Here is a 17787-nt window from a genome sequence, read left to right as displayed (position 1 = left end):
CCCTAAAAAATGACAAGTGGAAAATAAAAATTCTAAAACTCTCACAAAATGACAAGTGTCAAAATGAAGGAGAAGATGACATGTGGCAAAAAAAAAAAAAAAAAAAAAACCTTCATTTATTAGATAGGAAAAGTTGTTATGGAATAGCTAATGACAATTACTTAAATATTTTTAGCGAAATATATTATAAGTATATGAAATAGCTTCGTGGCAGGAGTGGGAGAGACGTCTTGGATTGGTGATGAATTGTTGATATGTTAGGCTTATCATGTGACATGTGTGCTGACTCATGGGGTTTGATTTGTAGGATGAAACGTTATCCAATCCTTCCCAAGTGTCGTGGAGTTATCGTCAGTAAAATCGAACCGCCCTCTTTCTCTTTGGGTATATAGTATTTTATATTTATATATAGAACATGCAATGCAACGAGGATGGAGAATTGGAGGATGCATCATCGCTCACACATTTTATTTTTCGGAGTTTGAAAGCCAAATTGGTAATTCCTTCCCTTAATATTTGTATCGTAAGGTATGTTCCACTCTCTACTCTCTTCCCTTCTCTTACCATAAACATACATCCGCTTAAATCAAGGTGTTTTCGTTTTAAAGGTTCTTCTATAAACAAAGTTTGCTTTTGCTTCCATGTAAATGTAAAAATTCATTTTTTTAGAAATCGTAAATCGTTTACAATTGGCTTCTATAAAGCGGATGTTTCAACTAACTCGTGCATAATCAAGTAAAGTTACCCTATTAATATTATTTTTAGCCATTGATTATTCTATATTTTGATGTTTAACTTGACTTTAACCGGATATAGAGGGTTTTCAACTTTTATTAAAAGTAAATTATATTAAAAACCATAATAGTTTAGTATTTTTTTTCAGTTTAACCACGTGATGATATTTTTTATGATTTATAACCATAAAAACAATACCTTTTTTCTACCTAAAATTCACCAGTCACCATAATATACAAAAATTCATATTCATATTCTATTTTATTGCATCGTCAATTTTGGAATAAAAAAACTAAAAGAGTCTTTGCATAAGATACAAAGAGTCGTCACATAAGTGTGTCCTTGACCTCCTATAATTCATATTCGATTTATGTGTGGAAAATTTTGGAAAAATTAACTTGTAAAGCTGAAAAACTGGAAGATAAAAATTCTTAATGACTCATTGAAACTGTTTTTGGATTATAAATATATTGTTTCATATAAAAAGCTCAAAAAGTGGAAAATAAAAGCTCGCAAAAAGCTCATTGAAGTAACTTTTAGTTAGGAGCATTTTGTTTCAAATAAAAATTAAAGCAAAAAACTTAAAGCTCGTATTGATTTTTTTTCCGAGTTTTTTCTTAAAGCTCCTAAGATCTATATGCCAAACATAATAAATTCCAGAAATTAAAATTAAAAATCTATGCGTTTTGTCTTTGTTATGGTGGGTTCTTTTTAGAAAAGTGAAGTTTTTGTGGTTAAACGATAGAAAATGTGTTAGGATTATAAAACCAAAAAACGCAAAACTGGAGTAGTTTTCTATATTTTACCTTAGAGAACCACATTTACCAGGTTACACTGATTTTTTTTAAAATAAATGTTTTAGAATTAAATAAAATATTTGGAGGGTTAAACCAAAAAAATTCTGAAACTACAATGATTTTGATATAGTTTGCTCTTTAAACAAACATACATTCCTAATTTAAACTTAATTAAAAACTTATATAAGTAGAAAAACAGATGAAAAAAGTCCAAAAAATGTATCCATCATTTTCTACATGTTTTCATTTGCCATTTATGTAAACTCTAGATGTTTGTATTTTTTTTTTTTTTTTGCATGATTTTTTCGGTTTCTATGGTACAAACTACATACAATCATATGTGATTTTTACCTATAAATTTATATATTAGTCGATTTAAGTTCTCTTTATCAAAATAAAAAGAAGCTAAAAAACAGATCAGAAATTGCCTAAAGTAATTGTAATTAATACATTACTTTAAATTGCTTTAATTAAACAATAATAAACTAATAAAAACTTATAAATAAAAAAAATAAAAATCAAGATATCAAATTGCACCACATAGCAATGTACTTATCTCGTAGTATCAATATAGTCAACACTCATCACACTTTAATTTTTTACTCAGTATAACACCCAAGTTACATCGTGTTACCTTGTATAGTAATAGCATATATTGTTGCAAAGACAAGTATACCCCCATCAATTTCAAGATGCAGACACCAACAAACATAACCATAAAGGGTATTCTGGGTATTTTAATGTCATGTCTTGATGAGATGAACAAGAACAGAGTAATCTCTTTAGGAATGGGAGACCCAACTGCCTATTCTTGCTTCACCACTACTGATCTTGTTCAAGATTCTGTAGTTCAAACTCTTGAATCCCACAAATTCAATGGCTATTCACCTACTATTGGCCTCCCACAAACACGAAAGTAAGTTTTCTTTTACATAGTTTTTTCAAATTTTTTTTTTTTAATCTTAGTTTTGTTCTTTCTTTATGTTTATTTTCAGGGCAATATCGGAATATTTATCGAAAGATCTCCCGTATAAACTAACCCCTGATGATGTTTATATAACAGCTGGCTGCACACAAGCTATAGAAGTTGCTATATCGATTCTAGCTAAACCAAATGCAAATATTTTAGTTCCAAAACCAGGATTCCCAATTTATGAACTTTGTGCAGCTTTTAGAAATGTAGAAATTCGACATTTTAATCTTATTCCAGAAAAAGGATGGGAGGTTGACTTGGATGAAGTCAATGCATTGGTAGATCAAAATACAGTCGCAATTGTTATCATAAACCCTGGGAATCCTTGTGGCAATGTCTACACTTATCAACATTTAAAAAAGGTAATTACTAAATATAATATGCATATGTAATTCCATACCAAACAGACCCTTAAAGGTATTGATTTGAGGTTCATGTTAGATTGCAGAAACAGCAAAGAAGCATAAGATTCTTGTTATAGCAGATGAAGTTTATGGGCATTTAGCTTTTGGGGAAAACCCTTTTGTGCCTATGGGTGTTTTTGGGTCAATGGTTCCTATTCTTACACTTGGTTCTTTGTCAAAAAGATGGATAGTCCCAGGTTGGAGGCTCGGGTGGTTTGTTACAACTGATCCTAATGGCATCTTCAAAAATGCTAAGGTACTTAACACTTTTTTTTTAAATTATAAATATTTTGAATTGCAAAATAATCTTTCTTGTTTTCTCAGAACATTGAGCGCCTAAAGAAGTACTTTGATATATGTGGTGGTCCAGCAACCTTCATTCAGGTGCTTCTTTTGTGTTTCTTTCCACATTTAACACTTTGTGTAACTTCCACATGGTGCACCTTAAGTTGTCACCTAACTTCCATTTTCATAAGTTTTTGAGATTTAAAAATGATTAAAAAAAAGATTTCTAATGTTTCAGGCAGCTGTTCCTCGGATCCTTGAGGATACGAAAGAAGTGTTCTTTACAAAAACTCTTAGCATACTGAAGAACACTTCAGATATTTGTGTCAGGAAAATTCAAGAAATCCCTTGTTTGACATGCCCACAAAAACCACAGGGAGCTATGGCTGTTATGGTAAGGGTTTAGGTGTTTTGGTTTAAATCTAATGGTAAATACTTTAAAGTTTTGTTAAAAATGTTTCTTTTGTTTTGTGTGTTGGTTTGTGTAGGTTAAACTGAATGTTTCTTTACTAAAAGATATTAGTGATGATATTGACTTCTGTTTCAAGCTAGCTAAAGAAGAATCCGTGATTCTTCTTCCAGGTGAGATTACAACCCTTTTGTAACATATTGTGGACTTTTATAATGAGCTCATAAATGTCCCTTTTTGGGTTTTGCAGGTCTTACTGTAGGTTTGAAAAACTGGGTTCGTGTAACTTTCGCTGCAGATCCATCTTCTCTTGAAGAAGCTCTTGATAGAGTGAAGTCTTTTTGCCAAAAGCATTCTCATCAACATAAGGTTCATATTGATTTAGTATAACATAATTCAAGCAATACATATTTTTTTACTTCATAGTCAGAGTCCATGTAAATATGTAATTACTTTTGCTCACTTGATGTTATTCTGTTAGTAAAATGTACAGCATGTGTCCTTGAATTTAAATGTGCGTGCTTTTATGCGCACAAAAGGTATAAAGAATTGACCCATCACATGTTCATTGATCGTGCTTTTGTTAATCCAATCATGGTTTATATTTGTTTAATCACTCAAATATTGCATCAAGAAATATTGAAAGAAAAACTTGAGGTAAATTAACATGAGAGCAATGAAGATCTAATATAAACAGAATAGCAAAAACATTCCCCCAATCAAGATCCCACCAAAGTAATATGTTTTTGATAATAAAGCGGAGAGATCCATGTTTCTATTCTGATCCATACCCGTAGTATATCAGGCTATCAGAATAATTAAGCATAAGAAAGATGGGTTACCTATTCGGCAACACTTACAAGCTCATACTCCACAAGAGAAAGATTGTTGTCCTCTTTAACTTCAAATGTGACAGGATCAGTTACCTCAATGCGACCCCACCTGTCAACAGCAAGCCTCATCGAGCCCTTGAACATGTCAATCTTTCCATTTCGAATGATGACACCAGCACCAGGTTTCATAAGATCAACTGTAAAACAGAATGAGCAAAGATTGTTATACAAAGTTGCTTCTTGTTTCTTATCTCCAAATTTTTTTCTCTAATAACTTCTATGTAGTTATCCGCAGACTTGAGAGTTAGAAAATGGCTCAATTGACCCTACAAAGTCAACAGTTGACTACAAAATGTGGTAGTAAGTAGTAACACAAAGAAACAAACTCAAAACAACAGCCATGTCATGGAAGTGAAGTTTCGAATCACGGTTTGCTAAACATGAACGGTAAACCATGAAATCATGCCTAGGGTTTAAAAAGTCACATCATCACAAATGAAAATAGAAACTCAAAACGATCGGTCGTAGCATTAACACAATATGATCCGATCGCTCTATTTTCTAGGGTTTTGCAACACAGAAATAATAATAAATAAAAAAAAAACAACGCGAGGTTACCTTGATCGTTGCGAGCAGTGAAGAGAATGGTTCCGGTTTCATCACCGACGAGACATTCAGCAATGCGAACATTACGGAGATTAGGAGACACAGCACGTCCCTTCTGCAACACAATTTCGGAGCTAAGCACCTTGGCAACGAGTGTCAGACCTGTAGTTCCCGGTTTAAGGTTATCGACCTTAGTAAACACCGGCTTTCGAAGAGCTGGTTTAACCGGAGCCGACGATCCTTGAGCCTCTGAGTTGTTTGTAGCCATCGGAACAGTGGTGGATGTGAATTCAACGAGCGATCGTAATCGTATCTCCGACGGGGCTCTGATCGTTTCCCTTTCAAACTGCTGTTACTGCACTGCATATTTGACGAATCTTTACGCAACTACTATTTCGGGAACCTCTCCATTTCCCGACCCTTTTCGTCTTCCAGTGCTATATTTAGATACATGGGCCTATGGATCCATACGAACATGGCCGGGTTAAACCATTATAGTTTTTCTATTTTTCTTATTATGAGTATCATTAATTAATAATTTATTTTCAACCTTTTATTTAAACTCTCAACTTATATATATATATATATATATATATATATATATATATATATATATATGGGAAAAAGGAATATACATTACAGCCCCACCTAAGCTTAGGTACTAAACCTCTTGAAAATACATTGTTTTACTATATAAAGATTACGGTTAATGGATTCACGATTAATACTTCAAGATGTAAATTCAAGATCGAAACAATAGGGTTTAGGGTTTAGGTTTTAGGGTTTAATGTTTAGGTTTAGGGTTTAGATTTAGGGTTTAGGGTTTAGATTTAGGGTTTAGGGTTTAGGGTTTAAATTTAGGGTTTAGGGTTTAGGTTTAGGGTTTAGTAATGTTCACTTGGGTGATGTAATAAACGATAATTGAGGAAAGAAAACAGAGATGGTAAAATGATAATGAAAGAAATAAATGTTATGGATGATGATATATTTACCAAGTGAAACCAAACCGAGTATATTTAGCATGTTAAAACGTCATATTTTAAAAGTTTAGTACCTAAGCTTAGGTGGGGCTGTAATGTATATTCCCTATCCCCTATATATATATATATATATATATATATATATATATATATATATATATATATATATATATATATATGAATTACATGTAAGACATATTGGATTTACATGTGAATCACATGTAATTCATTTGTGATTTACATGTGAATCACATGTAATTCATATGTGAATTACATGTGAATCACATGTAATTCATATGTCATTCACTTGTGATTGTTTTTTATACCATTTGCATCACAAAAATCTTTACCACATAAAACTAAATATGACAGGTTAGGATCAGCAGCAATAAGTCCATCTTCTACTTCATTTCCAAGACTAATGGCATCCATACCACTCAACCTGAAAAATGTCAAAACATTATCTAACAATAGTTAGTACTTAACAGATCTAAGTTCTTCACAATATCACACAGAATTCAGAACCAGATTAGCCAATCATAACAACTAATTAACCATATCATACCAATAAAAACATATATTTGTCCACTATGAGAACCATATTAACGAGTGCACTATACTTTTATATGAATCAAATATGCATTAGTATATTTATGATTCACATTAAATTCATCACTGCCAACACATAAATAATAGAGATCCATTTAGAAAAATAGGACCTATTATTTTTCAAACTAAAAAATAAAGCACCAATAACATATGTTGAATTTGTTGAAAACTTGCATTCTTCTAGAGAACGTAGTAGCAATTGATGGTTTGAAACTGTTGTTCCATAAAAACAGAGTTGATTTAATATACATAAGAGTTTCCATGTGAAAAATTCATAACGGAAGTTCTTTGAAGTGTAACCTATTCTTTTTCAAACTCAAAAATAAAGCACCAATATTTTATAACATTAATATTTTTGTTTAGAAATCGCATTATATTGTTCTACACAAATTTCAAATATATCTATTACTTTTGGTATAAAAAAATAAGGATCCTTCCAAGGCCATCAAAATAGACTAATTTGTATAAAAAATACATCAAAATGGACATATTTTATACATGTGAATCTTGAAATTTTGTTTCTAGTGTTAAAAAAGATAAGGAAATTGGTATAAAAGGATATAAGTGATTCATCTGTACATGCATTGTTTCATCATCAAACTGATAGTACTATTACCATATCTAAAACCCACATCACACAGATACACACACTGAGTGTGTGACATAAATGAAATATGCAAAGAGGGTTTTAGTTTTAGGTAGTTACCTGTGAGATTTGAGAATAAGGAAAAGCAAAGGAATTGGAGAGATAGTTGAAGTAGAAGGAGGTGGGCGAATCGTTAGATTACTCAGAAGAAAAGATCGACATAGCAAAGTCTGCACATCAAAGGGTCCGAGGGATCGGCGTGTTCGTTTATCAGCCAACACAGCGATACAGTTTTATGATGTTCAAGACAGGCTTAGGTATGATCGACCCAGTAAAGCTATTGATTGGCTGATGAAGGAAGCGAAACTTGTCATTGATGCGCTCGAGAATGATCACCATGAGCATGAGTTGCTTACATTTGTTGTCGATACCTCTGAGGCATTTCATCGAACAGGTGGTGAGCGGAACAAGGAGATCTCCACTCTCGCAAAAATCAGTGGTTTTAATGACTACCCAATGGGGCTAATCGATTCAAGCAACAAAACCCAGGAAAAATCGATCGAAGAAGAAGAAGAAGCTATAACCCCGATGGATTTCACATGGAATCTGAGCTACGATTCGGAAGATGGCTTTGCGTTTGTTGATAGGGAACCCCTTCAGTCCAGTTATCCTACACCCATCCATACATTCAACAATGTGTTTGTAGATGATGAAGAGTTTTTGGGATTTAATTTTCAGCAGGAAAATCATCTTCAAGAGGAGGAAAATTGCAACCTTGGAGTAGGAGATGAGGCGGAGATCAATCGTCATTGGTCGTGTAGGGTATACAGAGAGCTCGTCTATCCGCCGAAGGTACATAATCAGAAATCGGAAAATGCTATTGTGACATGAAAAAGGGTTCTGATCAGTTTATTCTATGGGTTCATTTTCTAGATCCCTAAAATACCCCCAATATCATTTTATTAATGTACCCTCGTCCTTTTATTTTTCCACTTATTTACAAAAATGTCACAATGCATCTTGGCCGTCCCATTTTTTTTTATCTAACATTCCACTTTTAGTTATCGGGTTCTCGAAAAACTATAAGTTCGCAAATGATCATTCCTCTCTCTCTCTCTCTATCTATATATATATATATATATATATATATATATATATATATATATATATAGGGTCCCGATCCTTGTCGGAATCGATCGAGGCGTGATATATTGTTCAAAGTCTCATGACAACTATGTTATAATATGATTAGATTCAATTAAGTACTAAGTATGCAAACAAGATCCACAACATACAAATACAAATCCAAATACGAACAACATTTATTACATCAAATTTAAATAGTCTTGTGGATTTCTAAGGCACAACCTATTTTTCATCAACTTCATTCTTCAAATCTGCATCATGGGTAAAAACAGGTCAACTACGAGAGTTGGTGAGTAATCTAATTTTAGTAGAGAAAATTGTGAAGTTGAAATCTTTATAATTGGAAATTTGTTTTCTTTTGAAGTCGGCAAACAATTGTATTTGAGATAACGGTTTATAAATCAAAAATTGATTAACAAATGATAACAACAACAATAAGTCCTCACCCTATATATACATATGTATATATATATATATATATATATATATATATATATATATATATATATATATATATATATAGGATGGAGCATCTAATCATCATACACACTCAACCACGTGCGATCAATCACCTTAGCGTCCCAAGGCGGGGTGGTCAACCCAATAGCGCTATTATTGTCCATAACGTACCTCAAGAATACGGGCATAGTCATGGAGATTAGACTAAAAATGATAATGCACTACAAGTACATGTAGCGTAAACAAACAATAGTTATACAATTAATGACTCACGTATAAATGTCCCAACAATGTCTCAATTGTGATAAAACAATAAAATGAAGTTGGAACATATTAGAACCACATGATACACCCCAAAAGTATTGAAAATTATAAAATATGGGGTAGATTACTCACTTTAGTCCCAAAACGAAATGCGTGTGTCGTACGATAGACGGTTCGAGTCAAAATGGCGTAGAACCTAATATAATTAATAGTTTTGGTTTAGGAACTGCTAAACGAGAATAGAGTACTAATACAAATAATTAGACACATATTCTTATATTAGATGAATTAACAATAATTCATTTTGATTATAATATTAAGGTATTCATTTGTTAAATGAATTTTAAATTGAATTAATTACTTTGCATAATTAATTTATATTTTCAATTTAGGCCAGATTTTAATAATTTCTTATTAAAATAATAATTTGCCCAATTATAATTATTTACAGATTTTAACAATTATTTATATGAAATAATCATTAAAATGCATTTTTACATGCTTAAATACTTAGGAAAATGGTTTTAAATAGTAAACAGAATTGAAAATTTATGAAATTATTAGGAAATCATTATTTCATACAATATTAATTATTGTAAAATTTTTATATTTTTCTGAACTGTTTTAGTATTTATTAATACTTTAATGATTAAACAACAACAAAATTCGGGAAAAATAGTAAATGATTTCCACAAATTCTGTAAAATTAACCATAGTTTTATAACATGATATAGAGCCCAGTGTATAAGTTTCAGATATTTGTGACTATGGGAAGTATTTTTTATATATTTCATTATTAATTAATCAATAAAATCATAAATAATAGTAAACAGTAATATAAATGCATGAAACTTCATAAATTATGTTTAATCAATATATTAGTCATCCCAGAATTTTCTCAAAATTTATTGAATGCAAAAAGTATTTTATGTGAATTATTGCCCTACTTTATTGCAATAATTATAGTAATTCAATAAAAATAAGTTATTTTCTGAAAATTTCCAGAACTTCTTATTTTATTGATGGGATTCTGAGAAAAATCAGGTTTATGCATAAAATGAGTTTTAGATATTTTGGTGGATTTAATTTGTTTCTTGTATGAATATGAAACTTTTAACAACATACCTTGATGAATGCTTCAAGATGGATGAAGATTTGAGTATAATAGATTGTTCTTGGCTGGAATATGAGTATTTCTTGGATGAATTTCGAGATTGAGAGTGAGACCACGCGACTGACTTGGCGAGACAACGACAAACGAACAGCAGGCGAGATAGGCAGCGAATTGGGCAAATGGGGATGAATCGATTTTGATTTCTTGATACCGCTTGGTCGCTTGGAGAATTTGGAGTATTGGACAATTCTGATTAGGAATCGGGAGGGGCCAAAGCCCAAGTTTGAAGATATCAGGCTTATAACTATTTTATTTTGAACTACAATTCCTACTTCTAGCCCAAAAATCAGGAGGGGGCCACTGCCCCTCCTGGCCCCAATAATACTACGCCCCTGGAATCTATGATGGCTAGTGTAAACATTATGGTCATATATCATTAAGATTCTATGGATTTAGAATGTGTGATTTCGCCTCATTCCCTGTTTCTTGTTTGGTTGTGGGCTTAAGGCGGGGTCACCCATCCGAATGCCCTTGCAATCTTAATGATATACGACTAGTTTATGCCAAGCTACTATAAAAGAACTGGTAGAACTTATAATGCAAATTTCGTCAAAATTTGTTGAAACATAAGTAATGATGGAACTCGCTAACTACGTTATAAAATATTCATAGTGGTAATACCAAGGATAAAACAGGGAGTATAAAAGCACACATAGAATACTCTATCATCCCAAAACAATAAACTCCTTTTAAATCGACTCAGTTCAAGTTACAATAAGAAATTTCCAAGGTCGTTATGTGACATCAGATGGGTTATTCCTCACCAAAATTAATTTCTTGTACTACGAAACGTTTTCCACATCTTTTTCCAAACTCTTGAAGTCCCAGTCAAAATGCAAATTTCGGGACGAAATTCCCTCTAACGGGGGGGATGATGTGACAACCATCAAATTTCGGTCAAGTCAAAGTCAAACAAAGTCAACAAGTTAAACCGGTCAACTCCATTAACCCTTGTATGTTAGGGTTTACGTTATGTAATCACTGTACAATTCACTATTTTAATGAGAAAACATCATTTGGAAAGTTCATGTGTTTGATATTCTTTAGCCTTAACAGTGCTAAACAACGAACCAAAACGATAAAACACTATTGCACAATCATCGGGATTGTGTAGGACACTAAATCATGGCTTAACGGGGTCTATGGACCTTGCGTTGCGAAGCCGGACACTCAAAAAGATCACAAACGAAACCTCTCTCAATCTCATTCAAACCCTCCTCAAGATTACTTGACGCTAATAGGATCAAAACTCATACACTACGATATAAATTGACGTTAATAGCAACATAGTATAGTACAACGTTATAACTATAATCAAATTAAATTATGATACCATATTAAAATCAAATCAAAGTATAATGCTCTAATTAAATTTAAAAGAATCAAACTTGAATGCTATAATTAAACTTCAAATCAAAGTAGATTGTTATAATCAAATAATAACTCATCTTTTATAAAACTCCATTTTTATAAACTTTACATTAAATTTTATAAAACTCTATTTTTATAAACTTTACATTAAATTTTATAAAACTCTTATATTAATTATGTAAAAGATAAAATTGTCTTGGGGCAAACTTGTGTCGCTAATTATGGATCAATTGTCCGCTGTTTTTTGCATATGTGGCCTAGCCCACAACTCTACATTTATTGTTTGTGCCAATTTGTTACGTGAAAATGAATTCATAATTACGTTGTGTTGCAATGTTCTTTATGTTGTTTTTAATTGTTATTAAATAGTATAAATAATATATGATTATACGCATTTTATGTTCAATATTTTTTTCAAGGTTTATTTTTTGTTACGTATCGATGGATTTCATACTAAAACAATAATATATTAATATTATGTGGCATAATATATATGTAATATTAATTGTTTATAATTTTATTATAAATCAAAAGGTGTAATTTTTTTATTTTGTTTGTAACATCATAGAATACAACATAAAAATACATCGTCTTATGTTAAAATCTTTGTTTGTGATATGATTTTTTCATAATATTATAATCGTTACTAGAATTTTGTAAAGTTACAGTTTTTATCATAACGTTTTTTAATCGTCGTTTTTGAATCATAACTTATGAATTATAATATCTTGGATCATTTTATTTTGTATCATATCATTTTAGATCATATTATTAGAATGATAATATTTTCAACTAAAATAAGTTTTGAATCATAAGAGATTAAGAATCATAACATTTGTTATTCATAATGTTTTATGATCATAAATGTTAAGGATCATAAACTTTTTGAATTATAGCTTTTTTGGATCAAATCTTTTACAAATGTTTATGATTCAAAAGATTTATGATCCAAAAAGTATGTAGTATTTATACATCCAAAATATAAGAGGAATTAAAAGGTTTTGGATCATAACTACGATCCATAACTTAATATGATCAAAAAGTTTTCTGATTATTTATGATGGACAATTCATATAATATGCATCATAAGGTTTGCATCATAATTATTAATAATTGAAATTTAAGTAAGAGGTAAAATTTTATGCAACAAGAAATCTATGGTCCAAAAACTATAATCAAAAAGGTTTTGGATCATGACTACGGTCCATAACTTAATATGATCCAACCGTTTCTGATTACTTATGATGGGTAATTCATATAATATGCATCATAAATGTTTGCATCATAACTATTAATAACTGAAATTTAATTAAGAGGTAAACTTTTATGCCGCAAGAAGTCTATGATCCAAAAACTATGATCAATAATTTCTATGATCCAAAGCGTTTTTATTACGATGGGCAATTTATATAAGACCGATCATCAAAATTAGGATGATAACTATTAATAACTATCGTTTAAGATCCAAAGTTATGATAAATAATTTCTATGATTCAAAAAGGATAAATGAATCCCAAAGTAAGTTTTGGATCACGATATGATCCAAAAATATATAACCCATAAAGCTGTTTTTAGAAAATAACATAAGATGATGGATTATAGAACTTTCTATAAGATGGATAATTTCTATAAGTTGGGTAATTTCCATAAGATGGACAATAACATGATCCAAATTACTCATCATAATCCATAAACTTTTAATAAGATGGAAAATTTCTATAAAATGGAACATAAAAGTTGATAACATGAATCATAAACATACAAACTACTATCTTTCATATCCAAATTCACATATTAGTAAAAACTAACAATGTACCTTAATTGAGTTCATAACAACCCTAATATTTACAAATTAAAGGATAAAAACCAAAACATCAAAGATGTTTCCAAAGAAATCAATTTAACTTAAACATACTTCTCCATAATGTTTTGTACAGAACATTCAAACTTCTGATTGCTTCTTGTTTTCCATACCAGTTAGTGTCCATAATTGCAAACTTTAACTCAAAACCTAAATTACATAAAAGAGGAATCAAGTAAAATAGTTGCATAAATATTATTTTAAGTAAAAAAGTGACATGTAAAACAATATGAAAACAACAATACATAAAAAGTATAATGATCATAACCTGAAGAACATTATCATTTTCACTGTTGAAGAGACTTTGAAAAAGATCTCTGATGCAATCTTTCATGTTCGTGTGAATCTAATTAGATGCATCATCCTAAGGCCATATCATTTTATGTTAACAAGCTGTAAAGTATATTTCTGAACTGATAATAATAACTTAAGTTAACTTTCAACTAAGATTTACCATCAATAATGCATTTAAACTCTAATAAGATCAAAAAATGAAACACAAAATACCAACAAAAAAACAAGAAAGTGCTTTAGAAACTAAGGTTCGAAACAAAAGCAAAGAACGCTATAAAAGAAAACACACATAATGAAGGAAAAAGTGTTCAAATTGAGTTTACTTGCTTCCATTAACTTCGAAACTATAACACAAATGTGTAATCGATCACAAAGTTTAATGACATTAAAAGAACATAAGCTTAATACTAATTTTGGGATTGATTTTCAAACAAATTAAGTAAGTACAAGTATAAGAAGATCAAAGATGAAAAAAAAAGTAACAAAAAACCCCAAAACACTTCTAAAACTAGGGTTTCAAACAAAAAAAACAAAGAAACATTATAAAAACAGAAATAATCAAAGAAAATGTACTCAAATCAATTTTACCGGGTTACATTGACTTTGAAACTATAAACCAAATGTTCAGCCAATCTCGGTTATCGAAGAAATTGAAAGAAAAAAGGTAAAATACGAAGTACTGGACTAATTTCCATAATACACATCGATTTCAAATGAGTTTACGAGATTTGAAACGAATTTTGTAGTACAATTTAGGATTCAGTAGTAGATTTTAGAGAGACGGGGGAGAAAAGAAGAAAGGAAGCTGGCAATCAAGAAATTTCCGCTAAAGAACATGAACTAGGGTTTTCTAATGCATTATTGACAGGTTTGTCCTCAAGTATTTTTCCCTTAAGAAGAAAAACAGAAAAAGTTCTCAGTAATTTCAAAATTGCCACCACAAATTTTAAAAGAAAAAAAAGGAAAGATCTGATTTATCACAACCACACATATTTCAAAATCAATGGTTAAAAAGTGTCCTCGCAGTTCCTACCGTTTTTTGGGTTTCTATCCGATCCTATATATATATATATATATATATATATATATATATATATATATATATATATATATATATATATATATATATATATGTGTGTGTGTGTGTGTGTGTGTGTGTGTGTGGAAAGGTTCATGCGAAAATGTATATAATTTACGAAAATACAATAACTTATCAGGAATCGACATCTAATCTTTATATAATATTTGAATTTAAAATTCAAATTGAAGCTTGAAGGATATATATGTAATTCACTAAAATAAGTGCATTGTAACTTTTATAATTGGTTTTTTCTACATTCCGAAATTATTTAAATATTTATCGTTCTAGCTTAAAATATCATTTATATAAATCTTCGTAAGTATTAAACATAATTATAAATTGTCATTCCTAAAACTAAAAACTATGTGATAGATTCTATGTAATCATAAAATATTGGTTTTGACAAATCACGGGGTACATACACATTATTCCACTCACAAGGAGTATACAACGCAATTTGGAAGGTACATACATAATTTCTCTATTCAATATTTATTACAAGTCAAACTAACCATCATATTTTTCATGTTAAAATGTAATTAAAAACTAAAGTATTGGTTTTTTTGTACCGATCATTAAATTAAAATAATTATATGGCACTTTATGAAATCAATCACAACTATATATAAGATAACTGCACAATGAATGGATGAATTTTGACATGCATGAAGATTTATAGCTAACTGAGTTCAATATAAGAATAATGTAAACAAAAACCCGTAAGAAACCAAAAAACCTTTGCACCAAAACTAACAACTAACTTTGAAAGTTCTACCAAAAATGGCAGAGAAAAAATTGAGGGACAAATAGTAGAGCAAAAAAAGCACGAAGTATGACTGAAATGCCACAATTTTTTAGAGCCAAAAGATGTCCAATTCTAAAATATTTCATGATTAATTTATTAAACATAATAAATTATAAACTTATTTTCTCCTTATATCTATTTCTTTCAATTCATCATATGTGTCTTGAAGGCAACCCAAAAAGGACCTTGTTATTGTTTAGAAATATTACCAACTAGTTAATGACCTTAGATATTCTTTCCAACATAGCCTACATCCTCTCAGCTTGAAACCCTAACTCCATGTCCATGTGTTGTTGTTCTTGAATCTCTTGGGTAGGATAAGAAGCTCTCAAGAGTTCAAGATTGGTGTTTGCTCTCATCCGCAACTCAAGAAACCATCTTCTTATCCTCACTTCTACATTGTAAGTCTTCAAGATCTCAACTTTATTCAAGTCAATGTTTAGATCTAAGAGTTATTTGAGTTTGAGCAACTCTAGAACTTTGGGTGGCAAATGTGTATTAATTTAGACTTTGGAAAGAAGAAATTTGTGTTTTCTTATTTTCACATTTAACCATGCAACAATTTATGAGCTTTATTGGACTTAATCAAGTTAAGGTTGTAAATTAGAATAGATCTAGCCCTTAAAATGGATAAAGTTAGAAACTTTATCCATTAGGTCACTCTGATGAATCATATATGAAGATATGAGCCTTGATCTGTATGGATTAAGTGCTTAATAAGTGAATTATTATACCAAAAGAATCATGACGCGGTCAAGGACTGACCTTAATGCGGTAGATAAGGGAGTATCGCGTCTGTGTTTTGTCGTGACTGGACCACGATGCGGTCAAGGTATGGCCACAACACGGTTGGTCATTGGTCATTGACTTTTTGACCAGTTTGATTTTTGGTAAATTGTGTTGGGTTTGGATCTTTTAGGACAAAATGGTCTTTTACCCACAAAACCACTTTTTATTTGACATAGACTCGATAAGGAAATGTAGATAAATGTATTACCTTAATTATTAAACAAGAGATATTTATTGTGTAGTGATTTGAGGAAGACTCGGTACCACTAATTTAGCTCTTTGGATTTCATCTTGTTGGTTGTTCAAGTGAGTTCTCATGAGCTTACTTATCATATATACTATGTGGTGTATATATGCTAACTAGAGAACAACCACCATAGGGAATCTAGTTGGATTATAATGATGTAAGACCATGATAGACCTCTCAGAGGGAAGTGACAGCATTAGGTCAATTAGAGACAGACCTCTCAGAGGGATTCTAGTTGAATGGGGTTATGAGAATCTCACTCAATGCTCATATAGATTCACCATTCATGTTCATCAAAGAGTCTGAAGCCATAAGAATCCCGGTTTAAGTCTATATTGGACTAGGATTTCCTTATTGGGCCTAATGGACCAATAAGTATTCAATTCAACTAATTTTGGGCTTGGAAACCCTATTTAGATTCTAAATGGACCCAACTCCCAAATCTATAACATTTTGAACCATTTGGGCCTAGAATGATTCATTCTAACTCTAATGGGCCTTATTGGGCCATAACTAATCCAATTAACCTTAGTGAGCCATAAGCCCATTCTTTTATTCTATTTGGGCCGTGAATGCTTCCAAAGGCCCAATGGGCCGAAAAAGTTATGTTTAGAACCCAAATATCCTAACTAAAGTTAATGGGCCCAAAACTACTGCACCCTTTCTTCTTGGCCCAAAAATCTCGGCCCATGTGTAGAACAAAAAAAAAGAGAAAAGAAGTGTAATGGGGGGTTGACTTGGGGATGTCACCTCCATTTTATACATCGTGTATCCATGCAAGGACCACCATATATCCATGCTAGTCACCTCACCCCTCTCTCTCCCTTCTCTTATTCTACTCTCGGCCGAAAATACACACACACACTCCAATTTCAAATTTCTCTCCAACATTCACAAAGACACTCCTCCTTTCCTCTCTAATTTTCGAGATTTAGAGCATCTTCAAGAAGGTTTCCACCACCAAAAATCATCATTCTTGGTAAGTCTTTACATATCCAAGTTACATAACTTCTTTCTTATGTTATATCACTCCTTCTAAACAAGCTTTTAGTGATCATACTCCTAGAAAACTTCTTAAG

General features: G+C 31.1%; 3 protein-coding genes across 5 annotated transcripts in view; 2 read left to right on the top strand and 1 right to left on the bottom strand.

The window, feature by feature from the left end:
• Positions 1-320: 320 nt before the first annotated feature.
• LOC145116359 (putative aminotransferase TAT2) lies at positions 321-4171 on the top strand. Of its 3 annotated transcripts, none has more exons than XM_079052698.1 (8): positions 321-528; positions 2140-2448; positions 2528-2867; positions 2947-3165; positions 3234-3293; positions 3433-3588; positions 3683-3776; positions 3854-4171. In XM_079052698.1, exons 1-8 carry the CDS (start codon positions 416-418, stop codon positions 3991-3993), a joined length of 1431 nt encoding a protein of 476 aa, XP_078908824.1. In that variant the 5' UTR covers positions 321-415; the 3' UTR covers positions 3994-4171. The 3 variants fall into 3 exon arrangements, with proteins under 3 accessions (XP_078908824.1, XP_078908825.1, XP_078908826.1); XM_079052699.1 differs by having other exon boundaries at positions 324-528; positions 2176-2448; XM_079052700.1 differs by lacking the exon at positions 321-528 and having other exon boundaries at positions 2283-2448; positions 2596-2867.
• A 71-nt stretch (positions 4172-4242) lies between these two features.
• Positions 4243-5478, bottom strand: LOC145116360 (uncharacterized protein At4g28440-like). Its single transcript, XM_079052701.1, has 2 exons — positions 5055-5478; positions 4243-4633 (listed from the first exon to the last, which is right to left on the bottom strand). Exons 1-2 carry the CDS (start codon positions 5308-5310, stop codon positions 4446-4448), a joined length of 444 nt encoding a protein of 147 aa, XP_078908827.1. The 5' UTR covers positions 5311-5478; the 3' UTR covers positions 4243-4445.
• A 909-nt stretch (positions 5479-6387) lies between these two features.
• LOC145113417 (uncharacterized) overlaps positions 6388-17787 on the top strand; it is a 29982-nt gene continuing 18582 nt past the window's right edge. The window contains exons 1-2 of the mRNA XM_079049512.1: positions 6388-6394; positions 7345-8069. Of these exons, the coding sequence (XP_078905638.1) occupies positions 6388-6394; positions 7345-8069 (732 nt within the window). The remainder of the gene's footprint in view (positions 6395-7344; positions 8070-17787) is intronic.

This window comes from Lactuca virosa, chromosome 5, assembly GCF_052849685.1.
Source record: "Lactuca virosa cultivar CGN04683 chromosome 5, Lactuca_virosa_CGN04683_v6, whole genome shotgun sequence".
Lineage (NCBI taxonomy): Eukaryota > Viridiplantae > Streptophyta > Magnoliopsida > Asterales > Asteraceae > Lactuca > Lactuca virosa.
This window is presented reverse-complemented; position numbering and strand designations above follow the sequence as displayed.